This window comes from Lepidochelys kempii, chromosome 20 (assembly GCF_965140265.1).
Source record: "Lepidochelys kempii isolate rLepKem1 chromosome 20, rLepKem1.hap2, whole genome shotgun sequence".
In the NCBI taxonomy this organism is placed as follows: domain Eukaryota; kingdom Metazoa; phylum Chordata; order Testudines; family Cheloniidae; genus Lepidochelys; species Lepidochelys kempii.
Window position 1 is genome coordinate 20,236,323 of NC_133275.1, and position 23,463 is coordinate 20,259,785.

General features: G+C 60.9%; 1 protein-coding gene across 1 annotated transcript; it reads right to left on the reverse strand.

The window, feature by feature from the left end:
* Positions 1 to 720: 720 nt before the first annotated feature.
* On the reverse strand, positions 721 to 21,539 carry LOC140901066 (syntaxin-binding protein 2-like). The gene is made up of 19 exons (XM_073319223.1): positions 21,503 to 21,539; positions 17,738 to 17,787; positions 16,691 to 16,772; positions 16,014 to 16,090; positions 14,966 to 15,044; positions 14,129 to 14,232; positions 12,837 to 12,985; positions 12,420 to 12,504; positions 9,366 to 9,496; positions 9,115 to 9,222; positions 8,063 to 8,120; positions 7,489 to 7,554; positions 6,683 to 6,763; positions 6,207 to 6,345; positions 4,694 to 4,800; positions 4,102 to 4,191; positions 1,900 to 1,985; positions 1,337 to 1,494; positions 721 to 800 (listed from the first exon to the last, which is right to left on the reverse strand). The coding sequence occupies exons 1-19, from the start codon at positions 21,537 to 21,539 to the stop codon at positions 721 to 723; spliced, it is 1,767 nt and encodes a 588-aa protein (XP_073175324.1).
* Between the last annotated feature and the right edge of the window lie 1,924 nt (positions 21,540 to 23,463).

Sequence of the window (23,463 nt, forward strand, 5' to 3'; positions counted from 1 at the left end):
CATCTGGTCACCCTACCTGCCGCTGACCAACCCTGGACGCGCCTCCTACGCAGTCCTGGCTCCACCCCCACTTACTTGGGCACTCTGACTGCAACTCCTGCTAGGACCCCTCCCCCCTTCGGGAGCCGAGGTCCCCACTGGGGGACAGGGCCAAGAGGCCAGGGTGCCAGGCTGTGATGGGAGGGGTGCAGGGAGTCAGGGCTGGGCCAGCACCTCAAGGCGATGAATGGGGATGATATGGGGGCAGAAGGGGGGGGGGGGGTTTCTTTAACTCTTTTCAGACTGGACAGACACAGCCTGGGGCTCAGTTGCTGGGTCATACCCCCCCAAAGCCAGATGCTGGTAGCAGCCTCTGTGCGCCCCCCATCGCTGGCAGAGGGGTGACAGGAGGGGGAGGGAGAGGGGCTGTGCTTTGGGTCCCAGGGAGGGGAGGTAGGAATGGCTGAAGCTGGTAGATAATGGAGCCTGACTCTTCTCCTACCCAATCGGGGGCAGGGTGGCCACGGGGCACAAAGGGTAATGGCCCTAGAGGCTGTGCCAGAGGGAGGAAGCCTGGCCTGCCCCCTGCCCGAACAGCCAAGCAGCCTGGGGGTCCTCCCCCCGCCCAAGAACTGACACCGCAGCCAAGAGTAGGGGGGAAGATGCCTTGTTGAGAAGAGGAGGTGGAGCTGGGGGCAGCAAACTGTGGGGGGCAGAGTCTCTGGGGGGAGGGGGCTGCTTCTAGGCCTCCTCGGGGTCCAGCTGGTTGAGGGTTTGGATGTCATCCAGGAAGCGCTTGGGGGTCAGGATGTGACTGGAACCTGGGGGAGAGAGAGGTGGTTGGCAGTGTTGGGCACAGTGAGGCAGGTATGTGGCTGGCATCACCATCACCCCCATCCTTGCAGCTGGACCCTGCTCTAGTGCAGGGGGGGAGGGACTGTCTCCTATCCCCCTTGGCCTGGCACCGCACCCCTCGTGCCGCTGTACCCTGCACAGCCAGGCAAGAATCCATGCGCTGACAGTGTTCCTCACCCTTGGGTCTTCGAGGGGTGTGTGCAGGGGGTGAGCCATATCCCTATGGGAGTTACTGGGGGTGTCTGACTGGGGCCCCACACATGGTCCCTGGGCAATGAGAGGCCTGGGGAGACAGAGGCCAGGAGATCAGGCGGCTAGATACAGGCCATGTGGGGCAAGCACATCTGTTCCCAGGCCCCTGGGTGTGGGAGGACAGAGGGTAGCATGGGAGCCCTGTGGGTGCTGGGCAGGCAGTTCTAGGGTCTCCCCCTCCCAGGGGGTCCCAACTCTCCCTGACCTGGGCATTCCAGCCGCCCTTCCCCCCAGGACTCGCCCCACTCACCGATCACCACCTCCCACTTGCCCTTGATGGCCGGGGTCACTTCGTAGGCGCAGCGCATCTCAGACATGGACACCCCACCCAGCACGTAAATGATGAGGCGCGGGCCCGTCCGGTACTCGGCCGCTGGCTTGTTCTTGTGCCAATGCCTAAAGCGGGCGCTGGGGGGAGAGAGGGGCAGTGTGGATACCAGGGGCTCGCTGAGGGAATGCCAGATGGAAGGGCAGGGCCTGGAGGAGGCTGCGGGGCAGGCCCTGCCCAAGGGAGTGGGACAGGAGTCCCAAAGCAGGCCAGAGGGAGTAGGGGAGGGTGGCACCTGCGCTGGGCTGGGGGTCTGTCTAAAGCTCGGCCAGTCCCTTTCCTCCATCCTGGGCCCTGGTGTGTTGAGGGACTGCTGGGGTGCGGGGGACATGGTAAGAGGGTTCCAGGGCTCCAGGCTCTTGGACATCCCCTCCCCCCTAGAGGGCAGGGTCCTGACCACACACTCCCAGGCACAGAGGCTCCTACACTCTGGGGTGTGTGTGTCAGGGCTCTGCCCCCCACAGCCCAGCCAGGCTCAGCCTTACCTGACAGCAGCCTGGGAGCTGGTGGTAGGGACCGGGTCCGACAAAAAGGGCCACAGATTCTTGTCCAGTTTGTCCTCAATGATGTCCTGGCAGGGGGTGGGGGGGTGGGGGGAGGACAGATCAGCAGGGGCCAAGCAGCAGGAACCTTGGATCTGGTGGCCAAGCCAGGCCCCATTGGGGTGGAGGGGCTGGGACGGCTCCTCACTGAATGATTGACAGTCCCTGGGGGGAGCAGCCTGGGGCCCCCTTTCCAGGGGGGGGCATGCGGAGCCAGCAAAGAACACGCTGACTCCTCCAGTAATGCCCCCCCATCTCCCCACATCCCCCTCAGCTGCTCAGTGCCCTGCTGTGAACTCTCCACCCGTCCACCGTTATGAGGAGGGCGGAGACCTCCTGCAGCCAGATCCAGGGCCCCTCATTTGGGGGGTGGGGGGGAAGAGGCAGGGGGCTGCCCTCAGTGCCCCTTTCCTGCTGCGGGCAGATCCAGGCCCTGCCTCTTGCTCCATGAGGTGTGTCCCAGGCACGCAGGGGGCCCAGGATATGATACATCCTAATGCCACATAATAGGGGCTTTTACATTAGTCTGCTGCATTGACTTGTACAGGGAAGCTTAAGGCCTGCCAAGTTGTGGCTGGCGCAGAGGGGGGCACCCCTGATTGGATTAGGCGTGGGATTGAGGCTACTGCAACTGCCTGCCCCAAAATCCCACAGGAGGAACCATCACAACACTGGATCAAGGGGCTGGGAGCCTCCCACCTGTGATCTGCCAGGGACAGGAGCTCCGGTCAGGGGGTTAATTCTTGGCCTGGAGGAGCCCCAAGCCAGTAGGTTGAAGGCAACTAAGTGTGCCCCCCCACCCTCTTGAGGAGTGCCCCACAGGACAGGGTGATGAGGGGCTCAGCTCCCTGCAAGGGTTAGGGGATGGAGTGACCATGTCACCTCTCACAAGCTAAGCAGGTTTGGGCCCAGGCAGTGCTTGGATAGGAGACCTCTAGGGAAAAGCTACTGGGTGCTGGGGGGTGCGAGTGAGTCAGCAGAGGGTGCTCTATGACCCCAGTGCGGCGCTAGGGGGCGCTGTACTGCAGAGAGCAGGCGGGGCGGGGGTCTGCAGGGGGCGTGACCAGTACTGTGCTGCAGGAGTTCATCCTTTAGATGAGCGTCAAACAGCTGCTCCTCACTGGAGGTTAGGCCAAGGACCCTGCCAGCCATTCAGATTCCAGTGCCAGTCATGACAGTGTGCTGCCTGGATCCCCTGCACTTCCAGCCCCACACACTGATCACCTCCTGCCCTAGACTCTCGGGCAGCGCTGCTGGGCGGCTGTTAAGAGCTGCCTGCCACTCCTTAGGAAGAATTCAGCCCCGGTGAGGGACCACTGTATAAACCGCCCATGGCCCACCCCAGAGGTGGCAGCATCTCAGCACCGAGTAAGACAACTCCCCTGCACTCGTGTCTATGATTTAAGACCCCTAAGGACAGCAGCAGGAGAGGACTCTCTGATGAGCCCCTCACATGGCTACAGCCCTGCACAGATACAAAAGTGTGGATGTGCATCAGCCCGCGATCCACAAGCCGCCTTTTACCTGTATCCGCATCCTCACCGGCAGCAGCTAGCGAGGGTGGGGAAGGGGTCTCGCAGGAAAGGGGCAGCGTGGAGGGGGCGGGGTCTCGAGGAGAAGGGGGCAGTGTGGAGGGGGTGGGGGCTGGGGGGAAGGGGTGTCTCATCACGTGCCCTCCTGGGGGGTCACGAGCAACAGTACACAGCAGCAGCAGAGCATGTTGCATCACAGTGGGGTGGAGGGGTGGGGCGCCGGGGCCCCACCCACTCCAATCCCAAATCCTGCTGCCCAGGAGCTGGTGGGGACACTGGTGCTGCTCGAGCTGCTGGACAGGAAGCAGCGCGGCAGAGCGAGTGGGTGCTGGACAGCCCCGACTCTGACCTGTCGCCCAGCCACTGGCTGCGGGCCAGCGGCCCCGAGCGCGCTGCGTCCCCCAGGCTGCCTGAGCCAGACGCCACGGGCCAGGTGCTGCTGGGAAGTAGAGCCCTGCACGGTTGTATCTGCAGCTGATCCACTATCCGCAGAAATGGTGTGCAGATATGCAGGGCTCTACACATGGTTGACCCCAAACCAACCCCTCCCCCTTGGGCCCAGCCTGCCAGTTGCAACCCCACCCCCAAGGCCAGGAAGCAGATGGCCCGGTACCTCCATGATGTCCTTGAGCATGGGGGTCCAGCGGGAGAGCTGGTAGCTGGATTCCAGCCGCACCTTCCTCTCCGGTCGCAGCGGCCTGCTCTGGGGGAGGAAGGGAGAGGGGGTGAGAGGCAGCAGGGAGGAGGTGCGGGGTGGGAACGGGGGCAGACAGGGAGAGCGCGGCCTACCAGGCTGGCAGGGGAGAGGCAGAGAAAAGAACAGAATGGATCACTGAGCGAGAGAGAGAGGGAGAGGAGGGGAGAGAGACTGATGGGAGAACAGAGCTGCTTCCCCCCATTCGCCGCATGGCCACCCCATGCAGTGGTCACCAGCTCCAGCTCGCTGGCGATCTGAGGTCCTGACTTCCAGTATCCTCTGCCGGGGAAGAAGAAGTCACCCCAGATGGGGAGTAACTCGGGGGTCACCCTCCTATGGGGAGGGCGTCACCCCACTGTACAGGGACAGAGGCCACCTCTGTGCTGGGAGTAGGTCACTGCCATAGAGGGGCACCTCCAGGATGGCCTGGGCTCCCCTGTGCAGCACAGATCTGCCCCCTGGCATGGGTACAGCTGCTGGCCCCTGGCCTCTGGCCCCAGTCCCTTACCCCAGGCGTGAGAGAGATGCCCAGGAACTGCAAGTTGTTGATGATGTCTCTCTGCTGCTGGATGTTGGCATGCTGGATCAGCTTGGTGAGGTTCTCCTTGTCCACACCTTCACGGGGAGAGACAGGTCAGCCCTAGCACCCCGGGACGCACCCACAGCCCAGGCACATGAGTCCATGGCCCCAGGAGTCCTAGTTCCCCGATCAAATCCTGAGATCCTGCTCTTCCCACCCCTCTCAGAGCTGGGGGTAAACCCAGGAGTCCTGGCTCCCAGCCCCCCTCTAACCCACTAGACCCCACTGCCCTCCCAGAGCTGAGGATAGAACCCAGGAGTCCTGGCTCCCAGCCCCCATCTAACCCACTAGACCTCACTGCCCTCCCAGAGCTGAGGATAGAACCCAGGAATCCTGGCTCCCAGCACCATCCGCTCTAACCCACTGGACCCCACACAGTTAATGATCGAATTTAGGTTCTTGCTGCTCCTCCCTCAACAGGTTCTCTCGGGCGCTGGGGTCAGGGGTCTCTCTAGTTCCCCCTGGCAGTGCAATGGGAGCCCCCATCCCCCTGATCTGGGCTCCCCCTTCTGCGGCCAGTCAGGTGCAGAGTCAGAGCCGAGGCCTGGCTCTTAAAGGCTGTGAGGCCTTGAGCTGGAGGGAGGGCAACGTGCCCCACCCCTGCCCCCCCAAACCATTTACTGCTGCTTAGTGCAGACGGGGAGGCCTGGCAACTCCACAGCACCCCCTGGCCAGGAAACTGGGCAGCCAGGCAGCCAGAGGAGCCCCATGAGGGCACCCTGGCCTGAGCAATGGGCACAGGGGCAGTGCCTGAGCAGGGTTACAGGAAGGGCCCCGGAGCAGGGCCCTGCCCCACCGAGCCAGCATGGGATAGGAACCGATGGGGGAAGAGGGACTGTGCCAAGTGTCAGAGTCAGGGAGGTTCCCCAGGCCCTGGTGAGTTTGGGGAAGGGGCTGGATGCAGCAAAAAGCAGGGAGCTGCTGCAGGGATGACACAAGGGGTGGGCAGGGGACTGGTTGCAGGAGGCTCAGAGACACAACATGGTATCTGAACAGCCTGCAGGAAGGGAGGGAAGTCCCCCCTCCCTGCAGAGAACGGGCTGGGGGGCTGCTCTGGGTGTGTGTCTCCATCCTCCCTCCCTCCCTGTAGAGAATGGGCTTGGGGGAGCATGGAGGGCGGACACTGCTCGGAAGACAGTAGTAGGGAGCAAAGGCCGCCAGATCTGACCCCAGATCTGACCCCAGATCGGAGCATGGGCATGGCGCACTGGCAGGCTTGCAGGCACCGAGAGGTGGGCAGAGGGAAGACAGGGCTGTAAAGCCAGGCTGGACACAGGCCCTGGGAAGTGGCTGGCCGGGGGGCGCCCTACATAGCAGGAGGGCTTGCCAGTCTGAGCAGTGCTATTCCCCACCAGCCCCACAGGCCTGGGCCCCACCTCCAGGAGCACCCCCCTGCAGCAGCAGGCCCCGCAGTGCTCCCCCTGCAGGCCTGTGGCGTTACCATTCTCCAGGAAGATGTAGATCAGGATGATGCGGATCTTGTCGTAGGCCTGCACGCTGGGGTCCAGCAGGACAGGCAAGATGATCTTCATGGGGTCCTTGATCTTCTTCCCGTCCACGTCCGTCCCCATAGCCAGGTCCTGGGGGCGGGGGGAAGGGGGCGCACACACAAGGCCCAGGTCAGGCCACTCTGCTTCCTCCCGCCCATGCAGCAGGATGGGAGATGTGACGGCCCCCTGACCCACAGCTCGCCTACCCCGTGCCAGGGCCCCCTCCTCCCTGGGGTCAGCTCCCTCTGGGGTGAGCAACTGGTCCGCAGGGAGTAACCCGAGCCCCATGTCCTCCTTCTACACCCCTGGTGCTGCATGGGGGGGCTGACCCTGGCTCCAGCGAGCCTGCAGCTCTGAGACCCCTCTCTCCGGGCTGAGTCCATGAGCCAGACTCTGCCCACCAGCCAGGCTCTGCCCACAGACCCACCTGCTCCAAGCTGCACAGCTTCTCCACTCTTCCTTTGAAGTGCTGCATGCAGTGCTCGGCCAGGTTCAGATGCGTGGAGTACTGCGGGGAGAGACCGGGGCACAGGGGGAGTTTACCGTATCACTGGCTGGTCCAGAGCACCTGCACCTCCCAACCCACAAGGAGGGCCCCTCAGCCAGACGGGCAGCCCCAATTGGCTGTAGAAGCCAAGCATATAGGGATTGTTTTGCCCAGCCACCATATAGGGCTGCCACATAGGGATTGATGTGCAGCCACCTCTGGGGTGGAGTGGGGCAGCTGGAGGGGAGGATCAGGAGGAGGGAGCAGCTTCCAAAACAGCCCACGGCTTTTCTGTTAGTCACCACGAGGTTGGGGGCTGGAGATCAGCAGGTGTCGGGGTACCTGTGCCAGTGGCCAGGAGCTTTCTGTTGGCACATGGCTCAGTGGCACCAGGAGTGGCTCCAATAGGCTGGTTTGGAAGCCCACCAAGGCCCTCTCCCGAGAGCTGCAGCAGCAAGGCACGGGCTTTACCCAAGGGCTGCCCTTGGTGGGGCTAACGTGGCAGCTCTGGGCACTGATGGGCAGGCTGCTGCCCATGGTGCCACACAGCACCTGGGGGGAAAATGGCTCTGCCCAACGGGACAGGTCAGCAGCTCTCATCAGGCAGTAAAGCGGAGTGCCACAGAGTGCCCTGCCCCCCAAGAGAGTCCCTACTGTCCCTCACCAGCCCCACAGAGCACCCTGCCCCTCCCATCAGCCCCACTGAATGGCCTGCCCCCTGCCCACTAAAAGCCCAGCCCCGTTACCCTGTTCAGCTCCTTCTGATACTGGGGCATCTTCTTCAGGATCTGGGACAGGTCCTTGATGTTGGCCTGGAGGGAGGCGGTGGTGAGATCCCGGCTGCTCCCAGCGCTTGGAGCCCCCTGCAGGGCAGAGGCAGTAGGGCGGGTCACTCAGGCCATGCGTGGCTGCGGCTTAGGTTAGACCTGCCCTTTCCAGGCCAGCTGGAACGAGACGGGAGCCCCGCAACCCGAGCGCCCCTCAAGGTGTAATGCAGCAGCGGGCCAGGGAGATGCCAGCGTTGGTTCCCTGCAGCTCTCCCTGCGCAGTCCCGATCCTGCTGTCTGACCCCGCCCCATGGGCCTCTGCCCTCCCCCACTGTGGGGAGCTCCAGAACTCTGGCTGGGGGGCAGGGGACTCCACATACACCTCCAAGCCCTTTACAGGCAAACCCTGGGAACAATGGGACAGCTCCCCTGCCCCCGCCAACCCCTCCTGGGGCAGCAGGGAAGCCTCCCCTCCCCATCAGTGGCAGTGGAATGGGTCCCCCTGTCCCTCCGGCCTGAACTCCCCAATCGCTCCCCACAACCCCTGCCGCACCTTGTCCATGGTCAGCCTCTTGCTCTCATAGAAGGTGCGCAGCAGCTCCGTCACCTTCCTGCAGCAGGGAGAGGGGTCAGGACGGAGCCAGGCACTGCCTTGGAGGTAGGGGGTACCCTGTCCTATGCTACAGGGGATGGAGCCCCCGCCCCACAGGCACCAGGGTTCTCTGCCTCAAGAGCCTCAGACAGGCTGGGGGAGGCCCTCTTCCTAAGTTACCCCAAGGCAGAGTTCAGTGCACCTCTGGGGGCTCCTGGTGCCCTGCTGGGGGGGTCTGGGGGCAGCGGCAGGCCCAGCAAGAGGTCGGTGAGGGACTCACTCAAGGGAGCTGTAAGGTGCATGGGGAGACCCTGGAATCGGGGGAAGACAGTGTCCAGGCGGATCCCCAAGAGGAGATGTGGACAGTGGCTCTGGAAGGGAGCGCTCAGGGGTCCTTTGGGGAGAGGGGCTGGGTCCAGGGGGTCTCAGCACTCAGAGAGGAGTATGTCTGAGGGACAAGCTCCAGCACTGGGTGGGAGGGGGAGGGGGGCCCTGGCACTGCGCAGGAGAGGGGTGTGTTGCGGGGGGTGGGTGTCCCTGCACTGGGTGGGAGAGGAGTGTATCCAAGGGGTAGTGGGGTTCCAGCACTGGGTGGGAAGGAAAGGGGAGGGGTGTGTCTGAAGGGGAGGATGGGGGAAGTCCCGGCACTGGAAAAGAGGGGGAGGGGTGTGTCAACGGGGTGGGCTGTCCTGGCACTGGGTGGGAGAGGTGTGTCCAAGGGGGGAGTCCTGGCAGCGGGCGGGGAGGGGAGGGCTGTGCCAAAGTGGGGGTAGGGGGTCCCAGCATTGGGTGGGGAGGGGAGAGGTGTGCCGAAGGTGGGGGGGAGTAGCGAGACCCGGCACTAGGCAGGGCACAGAGGGGTGTGTCCAGGGGTGTCCTGGCCCTGGGTGGGGCACGGAGTGGTGTGTCCGGGGGGGATGGGTCCTGGCCCTGGGTGGGGCACGGGGGGGTATGTCCGGTGGATGGGCGGGGCATGGAGGGGTGCGTCAGGGGGCGGGGCCGAGCGCGCTCACTTGGAGACGTCAGCGATGTGCATGTGGCGTAGCTGCACCCAGAGTTCGTCGTCTTCGTCCAGCAGCGCCTCTTTCTCCTGCGAGTCGCTGATGCCCGTCGTCTCGTACCTGCAGGGGAGAGATGGGGTCAGGCTGCGGCACCCCTCGCCCGAGCGTGGGGGCTGCGGAGCAGTGCAGGTGCCTGGGCCACATCCCCCCCAGCCCGCCTGAGGAGGGGTGCGGGGCGCCCCCTGCTGGCAGCCAGGCCCTACTTGTAGGTGTCTTTCTCGATGCTGAGCAGGTCGTAGGCCATGGCCTGGTAGGTGAGCTCGTGCAGCAGCGGGGACACCAGGTCGAAGCTTCGGTCCACAATCAGCAGCTGAGAACGGGCTTTGTTGGGGCCCTGGGGCAAAGGAGAGAGAAACCCGTCACCTCCTGCTCTGGCAGAGGGTTCCTGGCCTGGCTTACACGGCACAATCCAATGGGCCCTGGTGGCCTGAAACTTCACTACCCACCCTCTCTGTGGCCCAGCCCCCAACCCCAGGGGGAAGCCAAGAGACACCCCCCAAGCTAGCTGGGACGTGCCCTGGGGTCCTGCCCTGACCAGCTGCACTGCAACGCCCCCTGCAGGGACGGGCTACCTACCCCTCATGCAAATAGCAATGCCCCCCTCCCCCAAGCATGCTCTCTGCTCGTGCCTCTCCACCAACGGGAGCATGCCCCTTACAAGGCAGCTCCCTGACTGCCCCCTGCTCCATATGCTGTGTGGGGACGGAGGGAACTACACCAGAAGGGCCTGGCTAGTCTATCATTAACCAACACCAGGCCCAGAGACTCTTTGATACAAGGTCCCAGAGGGGGACGACAGGACATTATCCCTGTGTCCCACCTTGCATCTGAGCTGGGACCCCATATGAAGCTCTAGCTCCCCAGTCCCAGCCTGTGTGGCCCCCCAGCATCCAGTTGGACAGAGACCACTCAAATGGTCAGCATCTCAGACCCACATCATGGGGGGGCTGGCCCAGCCCCCGCTTCCTGCCTGATCAGCATGCACTGCCCTCTTTGCGCAGCAGGTGGCGATAGGAGACCAGCCCTGCGCTCTCATGGCAGACGGCTCTGAAACCGGCTCCAGCAGCCCCAGTGGAACCCAAGCCCACCCAGGAGCATCTCGGCAAGGGGGGGGCTGCGTCTGCTCTTTGCTGGGTAGCACAGACAGTCAGGGGTGGGTGGGGTGGGGACGTACAGCCCCTGATGCTATCCCAACTGTCCCACCTCACTACGTGGCCCGATTTTCAGCCACGCTCGGGAGCAGAACGTCGGACCGGCCACCACCCATCCGCCTGGCAGGTCTCCACAGCCTCTGGGTAAATGGATTGAGGCTGACGGGGGAGCGCCTCTCTTGGAGGAGTATCTGGCCCCCACCACTGTAGCACTATCATTGCTGCATCCTGCCCCCCCATGCACGTGGGGCTGGGCAGGGCTGTCACCTCATTGCAGAGGGGGATGGAGGCCCAGAGGGGCTGGGTGACTCACCCAAGGTCACACAGGGAGTCTGTGGCAGAGCAGGGACATGAACCCAGAGCTGGCACCATCATTCCCCTCTAGCCCTACCCAGCCTGGATGGGTTGCTATGCTCAGCCCCCGCCCCCACCCCCCACGGGACTCTGCTCACACCCTTTGCCAGTTCGGCTCTGCTGGAGGGATCCCCGAGTGCAGATGGGGGCTGGCGTAACCACCGGGTCACCCCACCCTGCCCAGAGCAGAGGGGTGGTTAGTGCACTGGTGGGTGCCACAGCACTGCCTGTGCCAGCTACCTCTCAGGGCTGGCAGCTGGGAAACATCAAGGCAAGAGGGACTAGTGCAAACAAGGCCCCAGGGTGCCAGGACTGCGGGCTGGGTGGCTTTGGAGACCAGAACAGTTGGGTTTCTTAGGCACCTGGACCCCAGCCTGGGCAGCCCAGCCCACTGAAGGTTAAAGCAAGAGGCCGTTCTGGTCAGCCCAGAGCCTGGCCGAGCTGCAGAGAAACCTGTTTTCAGCTCCGGGTCTCTCACTCAGGGCCTGTCTACATGTAAACCACTTCAGCTGCTCCGCTTCAGTGACTCCGCCTTTCCCATACCCCCAAGCGACGCAGTGGCACCGACCCAATTGCCTCGTGTAGACCAGGCCTCGGCCTGACCTTGGTCAGTTCTCAGGCAAGAGCTCCCAGCTTCCCGCACTCATCCCCCAGCTCAAACCTTCCCAACCCTGTGTTCTCGAGCTGGGGGCCCTGCTCCAATTCCCTGCTGGGAGCATCCAGCCAGGAGCCATTGGAGTCGGCACGGTCTTTCTGGCCCCCAGGCTGATCTGTGTTGGATTCTCTTCATTTCACTAAGACAGGGAGGTGACACCCCCCACCCCCGGCATGACTCTTACCTTCCCCGAGAATCCTTCCCCTTCACCCCCTGCCAGAGAAGCCAGGAAATATATAGGGAAACTGAGGCACGCATCAGATTCATAAAAGATATTACAAACATTCCCAGTTGGTCACAGGTGCACAGTCTCCCAGCAGCTCAGCAAAGGCTGGAAGCAAGAGCAGAGGCAACAGGAGGGAGAGATCTGGGCAGGCCTTGGATTTTACATCACTTTGCTTCTCCTAGGGGGGTAGGAGCTACTGGGTTTCCCGTGTGAGAATCCAGGGCAGGGTGGGTTTGCAGCTCCCCTCTGCTGGGGGTGGGACGGGGATGGCAGGAGCTAGGGGAAGCCCACAGGCCAGGGCTGACTTGTGGCTAAGGCTCGGGAGAGCTGGGTTCTATTCCTGCTCTGGCAGACTCCCTGTATGCCTCAGTTTCCCATCTGTAACACAGGCCACCCTGCCTCCCCTGGGAGGCTGAATTCATTAGTGAGATTCTGATACCATGGTGATGAGTGTAGGAGCACACACAGACAGGAGTGTCCAGGTGTGGAAGAGGCTCTGTGTGCGAAGCTTAGTTCTCTGACCGAACTACCCTGTTTATAAACAGAGAGATTGTGCTGGGCACACACTTCCCCAGTTGGTGCCTCGGTTTCCCCATCTATACAGAGGGGATAAGGACACTAGCCTTTGTAGAGCACTTTGAGATCTGCCCACAGCCAGTGTTAGAGAAGGGCTGGGGCCATTAGTCCAGCCACACAGGGAATGCTATTGTTCTGCCAACCCCTCAGGATCTCCAAGGGTGTCTAGACCCCACCCCTCCCCCCACCAGTATCTCCGAGCAGGTTCTAAATCACTCCTCCTTCCTTCTACTTCTCATGTGCTCCCCCGTGGCTCTGTCCCATGGCAAGGGTGTGGCCGACACAGCTCACTCACCTCTCCCATGCTGGGCTCGTATGCCTTGAACGCCTTGAGTTTGGCCAGCACAGCGTGCGCCAAGTGGAAGTTATCTTCATGGTCCCTGCAGCAAAGACAAACCCTGTGGGTCAGAAACAGCTCCTCCCCGAGGGGCACACGCACTTCCTGTAGGAGGTAACCAGGTACCCTCGCCCTTTGGGCACACTCACTTCCTGTAAAGGATGGCTGGGTACTTCTCCATGGCACACTCACTTCCTATAGGGGATAGCTGGGTACCCCTCCCCCTGGGCACACTCACTTCCTGTAACGGATGGCCAGGTACCCTTCTCCCTCTGGGCACGCTCACTTCCTGTAGAGGATGGCTGGGTACTTCTCCATGGCTCACTCACTTCCTATAGGGGATAGCTGGGTACCCCTTCCCCTGGGCACACTCACTTCCTGTAGCGGATGGCTGGATACTCCTCCAGGGTTTCACACAATGTGGCAATCTGCTCTGCCAGCATCTCCAGCTGCTTGTTCTTTTCAAAAAAGCGGTGGGGGCTGAACCAGTTGTGGAAGGTCTTTGGCTTGTCCAGGGAGTACACCTTGGGGACAGGGGAGAGCAGAGATCAGACCCCGGTGCCAACTGCTTGCAGCCAGGCCAGCTGTGTCCCATACCGCGCCCCTAAGATGCGCTGTTGGATCAGGCCAGCCTGGTGGAGCTGTAGTGAGTCCCTAGTGAGGGAGAGATCCCTTTGCCAGTGCCACTCCTGTTGTGGTAGAGGGATAGCGAGCCAGAGATTCATGCACCAGCCTGGGATGAAGATGCTCCAGGCTCAGGTCCTTACTTGGCTGCAGACCCCCAGGTGCCCTCAATGTTGGGGGAGGGGGCTTGGCGACGCTTCTAGTCTGGCGAAAGCCCCAGCATAGCCACGGGCAAACCTGGCATCAAGGCGCGTCTGCCGCTGTCGCTTATTTCACTGGCCGAACAGAACGAGCCATTGGGACAAACGTGCTTGGACACCAATAAACAGTATCGGCCCATGAAGGGTTTGCTGGCGCAACAGGACAGGTGAGCCAGCAAAGCCTCCTGACGGACACTCAGCTTATACCAGCCAAAGCTTCTCTTGGCACAGCTGGCACCGGTACCTCAGATGAAATCAGCTAGAGTGGCGAAAGGACTGCTTTGCCAGCGTAGCGGCATCTACCCAGGGGCTCTGCCACCACAGCTGCATCAGTTACAGGGGGGATTTTTTCTCTCATGTCCCTGTAACAAACCCATACCAACAAAGCTTTTGTGTGTAGACCAGGCTCATGTCTCTCTGTGCCTCAGTTTCCCCATCAATGCAATGGGGCTGACACCACAGTCCTGCCCCTCAGGGTCAGGAGGGGGGAAATCCACTGATGACACAAGGAGGGGATGGGGTGGTTGGGTAAAGGGCAGGCGTGTGGAGTATCGGGCTGTTTTGCAGGCCTAGTATAAACCATCAGTAAGAGCTGGTAAAGCCAGGGAGGCAGGGCCCTCCTCCCCCATACATCTACCATCCCCACCAGGTGCAAGCCAGCGATTCCACCTCTCACAGGGTGTGAGCAGCCAGCTAGTCCCTGCTGCCCTGTGCTGGCGTCAAACCCGGGGCCCTAGAAGGGAAAGGTTCCCCCGCCAAGCCACATGAAACAATAAGGGTGTGGTGTCGTACGTCACCATCCGCCCCGTGGACCTGCTCCTCCAAAGCCCGGCCACCCCTCACCTGGCTCTCATAGGGCAGGAAGGCCATATTGATCTCCTTGAGGGTTTTGATGACCTTGGTGATCCGTGACTTCCTCAGCTCCTTGAACAGAGGCTCAGGACAGGCTGCAAGGCAAAGGCAGTGGGTGGGAGTGACAGGCACAGGGCTCAGGACCCCCAGCACAGCGCCAACCCCCACGGACGGGGCCAGGACGGGCACAGCAGGGGCAGTAGTGCTGCACGCCTGTGGGGAACCTGGGCAAGCCAGCGGGCCACACAGGAGTCAACGATGAGTCCAGCCCCCCCGAACCAGAGTCATGCCGGGTTCTCGCCTTCTGCAGCATCAGCAGCGAGAGGGAGCCACAATCTCTCCGATGCAGCCCCTGTCTCACACCCTGCCCTCAGCCCCCCCGCAGGGCTGAGTGACCGGAGTGTACAACTCAGGATGATGCACAAGGAGGAACGGGGACTTGGGCTCCCCCTGCCGCTGTAATGGGGAGAAGCAGATATGACCCTGACACACTGGGTATTCTGGTGGTGTCCCATCCCCCCACCGAGTTGGGACTGATGGAGCAATGCATGCTGGGAATGGTAGCCAGAGGCCGCCTTTCTGGGCACACGCTGCAGGTGTCTGTGAGCCGTGCTGGCTGGAGGCAGGCCCGTGGGGAAGAAGTGGGGGAAGGGATAGGTGGAGTCATTCGGTCTGGCCTGCTGGGGCTGCATCCCCCTGCAGGAGGGCAGAGCATAATCAGGGTGCTGCGCACTGGCCTGCCGGCAGAGAGAGACCCCCCGCCCACAGGCTCCAGTGTGCTGCTGCCCAGGCTCCCAGCTGGAGGATCCCCCGACCCCCAATACTCACGGCTGAGGAAGAAGACGTGAGCTGCCTTGTAGTTGAAGGTGGGGGTGCCCTGGAAGTCATTGATCAAAGCCTGCACCGACTGCAAAGCGGAGAGAGGGGGGTTGTCAGCACCTGCTGAGGCCCCTCCCTGCTGCTCAAATGGCCCAGCCCATGCCCAGGCCCTGGGGACTCAGGGCCAAGCATGATGCCATCGGGAGGTGGGCTGGTTTTCACCCCCCTGGCTCTGGGCTCCCTCCCTGCCTGGAGCAGGGCTTGTGCCCATGTGCCCGGGACATCCTCAGAGCCCAGCCACATCTCTCACTGGCACAGAAGTGTCCATGCCCGGCCACAGATGAGGCCTGGCATTGCCTTGCTGCTGAACTAAGTGGGCTCTGAGCAGTGTCCAGGGAACAGCCGGCCGAGCAGCAATCCCAGGCAACTACCATCAGGGCCTCCTCCCTCCCCGGGCGCCATGCTGGGCACCTGCAGCTTTGCCACGCCAGCTAGCCTGGCAGGGTGTTTGGAACCTGTTCAGACCCCTCGACCGGCCATTGTGACAGGTGAGAACCTGGCTGCCCTGTCCCAAGCCCCAGGCTCTAGCTCGCAGTCCTCTCCTACAGCGCTCCCTCCGTGGGCAGCCCCTGCGGGTTCTGGGCTTCACCCTGCTCTGCCAGCGCCCCTGCCCCTGGTCTCCCTCCACTCACCTCGCTGCTGCAGATGCAGGAGCCTCCTCCCCAACAGCCCCTGCTCCCTGAGCCTCTGCCTCAGCGAGTCTCCTTCGCTTTGAGTCTCAGCTGAGGTTGCCTCTCTCCACCTGCTGCACCTGCCTATCCAACCCCCACAGGACTGCACTGCGGAGAGGTCTGGGGGACAGTCTGTGCCTCACGTGGCAAAGAACATGAAGCCCAGCTCTGGGGAAGCAGCCTCTTGGGGAGCCCTGACTGGCCCTATTCCCCTCCTGACATTGTGCTGCGCATCCCCCCGGACAGCGCCACCTCCAGGCAGCACTAGGAGCTGTCCCGGGGTCTCCCCTGCTCCCCATCCAGTTGCCCCAGGCCCGAGCTCCTACCTCCTCCACTGGGCTGAGCAGGTAGACGGCCTCCAGGCTGGGGATTGGCTCCCGGCACTTGTTAATATCTTCCACAACTAGGAGAGAGCAGACACTGGGCGCGGGTCAGTGTGTCCTAGCCACCCGCCCCAGCCGCTCTCCACCAGGATGTGGGGAGGGGAAGCCAAGGGGCACAGTGATGTTCGCTGGCAGCAGGCCGGGGCGTTCCAGAGGCGACAATGCAGCAGCCGCTTCGATGTGGGGCCGTGGGCTGCGATGCTGCCACAGTATGGAGCAGGGAAGGAATGGCCCTCTGTACTGTGCTGGGGGCACCCCGCTAGAGTGCTGGCTCAGCTCTGTGCCCCTCAACCCCAAGGGCTCCTCCACCCTAAAGCAGGGAGCCAGCATTCGCCCTCCCCAGCCAGGACCCTGCCCACAGCATGGGGGAGGAGCAGCGAGGAGTTAGCGGGAGTCTGAGAAAAGCGGTGAAGAGGCTCCACGGGCTGAAAGTGCCGGGCTAAGGGAACTAGACCTGGCTGGGAAGGTACCGATAGCAAGGAGGGCGTCTAGGGGGCTGCAAAGCGGGGAAACTAGATGCAAACGTGAATGTAGACAAGTCAACTCCCTGACTGTGAGGTGTATCCAATGGGGAGGGGAGCCCTGGCGGGGGGAGCAGACGGGAGGGAGGGGCCACTCACGTGTGATGCCTTCGTCTACAATGTCGGACATCGTGCAGCATGATGAGAGGATGCGTGTGCTGGGGTTGTCCATGATCAGCACCTGGGGTACCGAGAGGGGAGCGCTCCACTTCGGATGAACTAGTCACTGCCCTGAGCCCAGCTGCCCACCATCATCATCCACAGCACAGCCAAGGGAGCAGAGCGACTGCTAATGGCAGAGCCCTTCCACAGCCCTTTCACAGCACAGCAGCAGGGCCGGTACCAAGCCTGCACTTTGCTGAGCTGACCGTGCTAAGGACTGCGTGAGGAGCTACAGGGAGAGCGGCTCCGAGCAGAGTGGCTGGTACGAGATGTAGGAGACAAACCTGGGACACCCGGCCATTCAGAATGGTTCCATCCTCCTAGACTGGAGGAGATCAGCCTCTTCGCCCAGGTGACAGGGTGAGTGCAAGAGGCAGGGACAGAACAGGAGTCCTAGCTCCCAGTCCCCTGCTCCAATCCACCAGATATCCGCTCCCCAGCCCTGTTCTCTCGGACAGAACCAGGATCAGGGCACAAAGAAATGGAACGAGGGGAGTCTCCGTGTTCCCCTAGGAAAGCCCTGTAGGCCATTGGCCCAACATCTCCACCACCTTCCTGCCGTGCCGAATGCTCCTTCTGCCGCACCGGCCTAACCCGCTGCTCCACATCCCCCAGCCCAGTCCATGCCGGGGGCTCAATAACCTGCCTGCCCAATGGTGCATACTGCCCCCATGCTTGGCACTCTCCTGCTCCTCCTCCCACCCAGGCTGATTCACTGGTCCCAGTGGTCTGATCCGGTGTGTGTGTGGGGGGGGAGATATGGGGCTAGCTGGACAAGCTGGGTCTGATCCAGCGCAGTGGGAAGGCAGACATACCCAAGCCTAGCTGGGGACGGATGATGGGCTAGACAGAGCAGGGATCTGATCCAGCCTGGAAAAGCTCAGGTTCCTAATGAATCTCAAGAGGCTGGAGGGGGAGGAGCATGATATATGGATACAGCATATCCCCAGGGGGACACCAGGGCAACAGGTTCGGCCTGCTTACCTTCCATTCTCTTTCCTTCTTCACGCTGTGAAGGACAACGCTGAGGATCTCTGCGAGTGAAAGAGATGAGGATCAGTGGTGGGGCTCGGATGGGACGGCTGTGCCCTGAGCCAGGACCCACTGGCTGGTGGAAGGACCCCTCCGGGAAGTGGCTCAGAGGCTGCTTTCAGGCCAGCTAGCGATGTGCTCCTAGCCGAGCCCCCAGTCGGCGATCGTGGTGGGGTGACAGGCTAGATGGGCCATGGGTCTGATCCCCCTTCCTTTCTGCCAGGCTGGATACGAGCACAGCTGAACTAAGGATCTGGCCCCGTGCAGCAAGAGAACAGATTCTGTCCAGCACCTCTTGACTGGAGGGGATCCAGGGACCCTCTACAGTGTGTGGGGGACAACAACACAACAAAGACTTCAAATCCTGAGTCCTGCACATAGAACCCCTCCAGGGCATGCCCCGCTCAGAGAACTGCCGGCCTGTCTCCTGGGCACCTTCCACGGCCCAGCTAAGCAATTAGATAGTCAGCTCTTTGGGCCAAGCACCATCTTTTTGTTGTGCCCAGCATAATGGTACCCTGACCCATGACTGGCGCTCCTGGGCACTACCGTAATACACCTAATGAATAATGTACAACGCCTTGCAAAATGGGGCCTTGGTCCATGACTGGGGCTCCTGGGTGCTACCATAACACATCTGTTTGTTTTACCCCTACGAAGCACCTGATTCTGGCTGGCCCCGTAGGGCAATAGCCCCACGACCCTGACCTGTGCTCTCACTCTCACTCCCACTCCCGGTAGCTGGTGTGCGTGAGTGCACTGCCCAACACACTATGTTTCCAACATAACTCAAGCAATGCCTCTCCCTACCCCACCTCTAGCCCATCAGGACTTGGCTGCTCGGTCCTAATGAGGCTCCAGGGGCTATTCTGCACCAGGACGCACTGGCTTCCCTGCTGCTTTCCTGCAGTTCCTTTACACCTGTGGCATGTGGACGCCCGTTCAGCGGGGCACGTGGAGCTCTAGTGCAAGGTAAGGGGCCGGCAGCACAGCCTGGATCCAGACATGGTGAAGGCAGACATGAACCTGCTTTCTCCACGCAACTCCGCCCAGGCATTTTGACCCTGAACTGCAGTTACAGCTCCCCACGCCAGCCCTGGGCTGCCCCCACCAGCTGTGCCAGTGCCCCTCACTACTGACTGGAGCCCCTGCAATCCCAGCCCTTTCCTCCCCCCCATTCCCAGCTCTGCCAGTGCCCCTCACTCCTGTCTACAGCCCTCTGCTATGCCAGCTCTGGTCTGTCCCCCACCAGCTCTGCCTCACTCCTGACCCGCACCTATTGCAGTCCTGGGTTCCCCGCCTCATGGCTCTGCAGATGCCCCTCACTCCAGCATGGATTCACCAAGGGAAGGTCATGCCTGACTAATCTAATTGCCTTCTATGATGAGATTACTGGTTCTGTGGATGAAGCGAAAGCAGTGGATGTATTGTTTCTTGACTTTAGCAAAGCTTTTGACACGGTGTCCCACAGTATTCTTGTCAGCAAGTTAAGGAAGTATGGGCTGGATGAATGCACTATAAGGTGGGTAGAAAGCTGGCTAGATTGTCGGGCTCAACGGGTAGTGATCAACGGCTCCATGTCTAGTTGGCAGCCGGTATCAAGTGGAGTGCCCCAAGGGTCGGTCCTGGGGCCGGTTTTGTTCAATATCTTCATAAATGATCTGGAGGATGGTGTGGATTGCACTCTCAGCAAATTTGCGGATGATACTAAACTGGGAGGAGTGGTAGATACGCTGGAGGGGAGGGATAGGATACAGAAGGACCTAGACAAATTGGAGGATTGGGCCAAAAGAAATCTGATGAGGTTCAATAAGGATAAGTGCAGGGTCCTGCACTTAGGATGGAAGAATCCAATGCACCGCTACAGACTAGGGACCGAATGGCTAGGCAGCAGTTCTGCGGAAAAGGACCTAGGGGTGACAGTGGACGAGAAGCTGGATATGAGTCAGCAGTGTGCCCTTGTTGCCAAGAAGGCCAATGGCATTTTGGGATGTATAAGTAGGGGCATAGCGAGCAGATCGAGGGACGTGATCGTCCCCCTCTATTCGACATTGATGAGGCCTCATCTGGAGTACTGTGTCCAGTTTTGGGCCCCGCACTATAAGAAGGATGTGGATAAATTGGAGAGAGTCCAGCGAAGGGCAACAAAAATGATTAGGGGTCTAGAACACATGACTTATGAGGAGAGGCTGAGGGAGCTGGGATTGTTTAGCCTGCAGAAGAGAAGAATGAGGGGGATTTGATAGCTGCTTTCAACTACCTGAAAGGGGGTTCCAAAGAGGATGGCTCTAGACTGTTCTCAATGGTAGCAGATGACAGAACGAGGAGTAATGGTCTCAAGTTGCAGTGGGGGAGGTTTAGATTGGATATTAGGAAAAACTTTTTCACTAAGAGGGTGGTGAAACACTGGAATGCGTTACCTAGGGAGGTAATCTCCTTTCTTAGAGGTTTTTAAGGTCAGGCTTGACAAAGCCCTGGCTGGGATGATTTAACTGGGAATTGGTCCTGCTTCGAGCAGGGGGTTGGACTAGATGACCTTCAGGGGTCCCTTCCAACCCTGATATTCTATGATTCTATGATTCACTCTTGTCCGCAGCCTTCTGCTATTCCAGCCCTTTGCTCCCCCCCGATTCCCAGCTCTGCCAGTGCCCCTCACTCCTGTCCGCAGCCCCCTGCTATGGCAGCCTTGGGCTACCCCCCACTCCCAGCTCCGCCGGTGCTCCTCACTCCTGACCCACAGCTATTCCAGTCCTGGGTTCCCCCCTCCCCACGGCTCTGCAGATGCCCCTCACTCCTGACCCGCAGCCCCCTGCTATTCCTGTTCAGAGACCCCTCTTGAACCAGGGCAGTATGGCCCACCCCAAGTATTCAAAAGTCACGTGTCAGGCCCACCTAATTGTGCGATTTAGTGAGGAAAAGCTAAGAGAAGACGTAAGGGTTATTAGCACCACCGGCCGTCCTGAGCTGTGGGCCACTTTTGCTCTGTCCCAGTTCTGGGGGCAACCATGGAACATCAGAACTGAATCCACTTTCCAAGAGTCTTTTAAACCCCAGGTCTGTGGTCTGGATTTAGCCACAGGCCCCGTCCACTGCAGCCTGGGCTGGAGATTCAGCAGTGGATCTGGGCTTCTGAAGTAACAGAAGTGGGTTGGGCTTCTGAAGTGTAAGGCTTTAACTTGCTCTCTCCTACATTACAGCTATAGCCTACGCCAGCTCTGTGTTGGGGCCGGGCAGAAGTGTACTGCTTCACTACGTTACAAAGCGGCTATGACGTCATTTTTCTCCTCGCGCGCAGCCGTTACCCGTTCTGACAGGCTGTTTATAATGCTAACTTTACTAGTTTTCAGAGGTTGTCGAGGGACAGGTGCAAGGTGGAAGTTTCGCCTAGTGCACAAAATATCCTTGCACCGGCCCTGGTGGGAGTCATCCTGATGGAAAGAGATGACGACGATGACGCCCCCGCAAAATGCAGCTCCTATGGGAGGGGGCAGCCCTTGGGGGTGGGGCAGACAGCCTCCTCCCCTTCCTGGTGTGTGACAGGCAGGCGGGGGGGAGCTCTCTGCTCCGACTGACTCCTAATCCTCCCCGAGGGTGAGACACCCCCAGGAGCGCCCCTCCCCAGGGCCCCCCAACTGGGCCCTGCCCCCCCAGACCCACACCCAACCAGACCCTGCCCCCGACCGGCTCCGCACTCAGACCCCCCGGCTCCGCACTCACTCTTGCGCACCACCGCCTTCAGTCCGGACGGGGCCATTTCTGCCTCTTGCCACATCCCCTCGAGCCCTGTGGGTAGAAGTGGGACTCAGCTGTGTGCGGGGTGGGGCTGGAGTCAGGACTCCTGGGTCCTGCCCCGGCTCTGCTCCTGTCCTTGGGCACGCCCTGGCCTCTCCCTGCCATGCTCTGGGGAGTGTCTGTGACGCTGGACGACGGCCCCTAGTGACGCTGAAATCAGTCACTGGTGGATGGGCCCGGCCCCCCCTTGTGTCACTGATGGACGGGCCCAGCCCCCCCAGTGACTGATTTCAGTATAAAGCAACTGGGGTGCTGGCGGGTCGATGTCTGCAAGGCTGAAGACGGCCGAACGCCGCAGCCCCCCACTTCTGGCGCTGCGAGGGCTGGGCCTGGGCACCAAGGGGCGGGTGCCCAGTGACAGGGCCACGCAGGTCCCCACTGAACCCCCACCTGGTCATGTGGGGCGCAGAGGGAGGCGGGGGCCTCGGGCAGGGTTAAAGCGAGGACTGGGTTGGGGTAGTGGGGCCTCAGCCCACTCCAGTCAGGGCCCCCCAGTGAGCTGCAAGTCCCCCCTCCAACCAGTGTCCCCCCCTCAGCAGTGCCCCTCGCCCCCCCCTCCACGCACCTCCCCCCTCGGTCAGGCCCCTCGCCCACCTCCACCCAGCCCCCCTCAGCCAGGCCCCGTGTTGTACCCAGGAACAGGAGCAGGTCGAATGGAGCGAACGGCCTCTGCCCGTCTCGCCCCTGTCGGGAATGGCGTCCTTCAGCGCTGCCGGGGGCGGGGAGGGCCGGAGGGAACGGACTGTACCACTGCTCAGCCAGTCCCGGCCCCTCCTGCACGGAGCGGCGGGAAAACATGGTACAGTCCCAGCGGGGTGGAAACAGTCTGAGGTAAAATTGTCCTGGGAGCTGCCAATGGCGGGAAAAACCGGTTGGATCCAGTTGTGACTGGGCCATGATCACCGTAAACAACAAGATGGCGGTCACAAGATGGCCGTTCCGACGCCATCTTGGATTGCTGCTCTGTCTTTACAAACCCCATATTGAATTTAATATACACATATTTTAACAGACTATAATCCTATAACAAAACACACCCAACAGTATACAGAGCAGTATAAACAAGTCATTGTCTGTATGACATTTTAGTTTGTCCTGACTTCGCTAATGCTTTTTGTGTAGCCTGTTGATGTACCCCCTGGAAGACCTCTGCGTACCCCCAGGGGCACCCGTAACCCTGGTTGAGAACCAGAGGGTTAGAGAAACGTGTGTGTGTGTGTGTGTGTGTGTGTCTAGGAATCAGGACTCCTGGGGTCTATCCTGACTGCGAGCGGAGTGGGGTCTAATGGTTAGAGCAGAGAGCTGGCAGCTGGATTCCTGGGTTCTAGTCCAGGCGATGCAATTGATTCATTCTGTGACATGGTTCGTTCTGCCTTGTCCTCCTGTGACATGTGGAGCGCAGAGACCTGCCCCAGCCCTTCCCTTCCGGCTGGGTGGTGCAGGAATTAATGGCGTAGAGCCTGGGCTCTAAGATCCTGGAGCAAAGCGTCCTGGAGAAGGAATTTGTTCCCCAGCTTGACTGGCTCCCTGCCCCATCCCTCCCTCCATTAATCAGAACGAATCCCTCATGGCAGAGCTGTTGTCTGGTTACCCGCAGTGCAGACCCAATCTATTGTGTCCTGGCTGCTGTTCAGCTCAGGTTAACAGCATGGTCTGTTTCTGTGAACTCCCCCAGAGCTTTCGAATGGAAGTGAGAGTCTTCTTCACATCCTGCTCTAAACTGTGAGGAGTGTCGCTCTGTGGCTGTTCAACAGCTGCTGCATTCCTACCCCAGAGGTGGCATCATTTCAGTGCTGGGTGGGTGATCCCTGTGTAGTGTTGTTGAGTGCTGTTGCACATCTGCTATGCTCCATCCAGAGCTGTCTGCATTTCAATGCCAGGTGAGT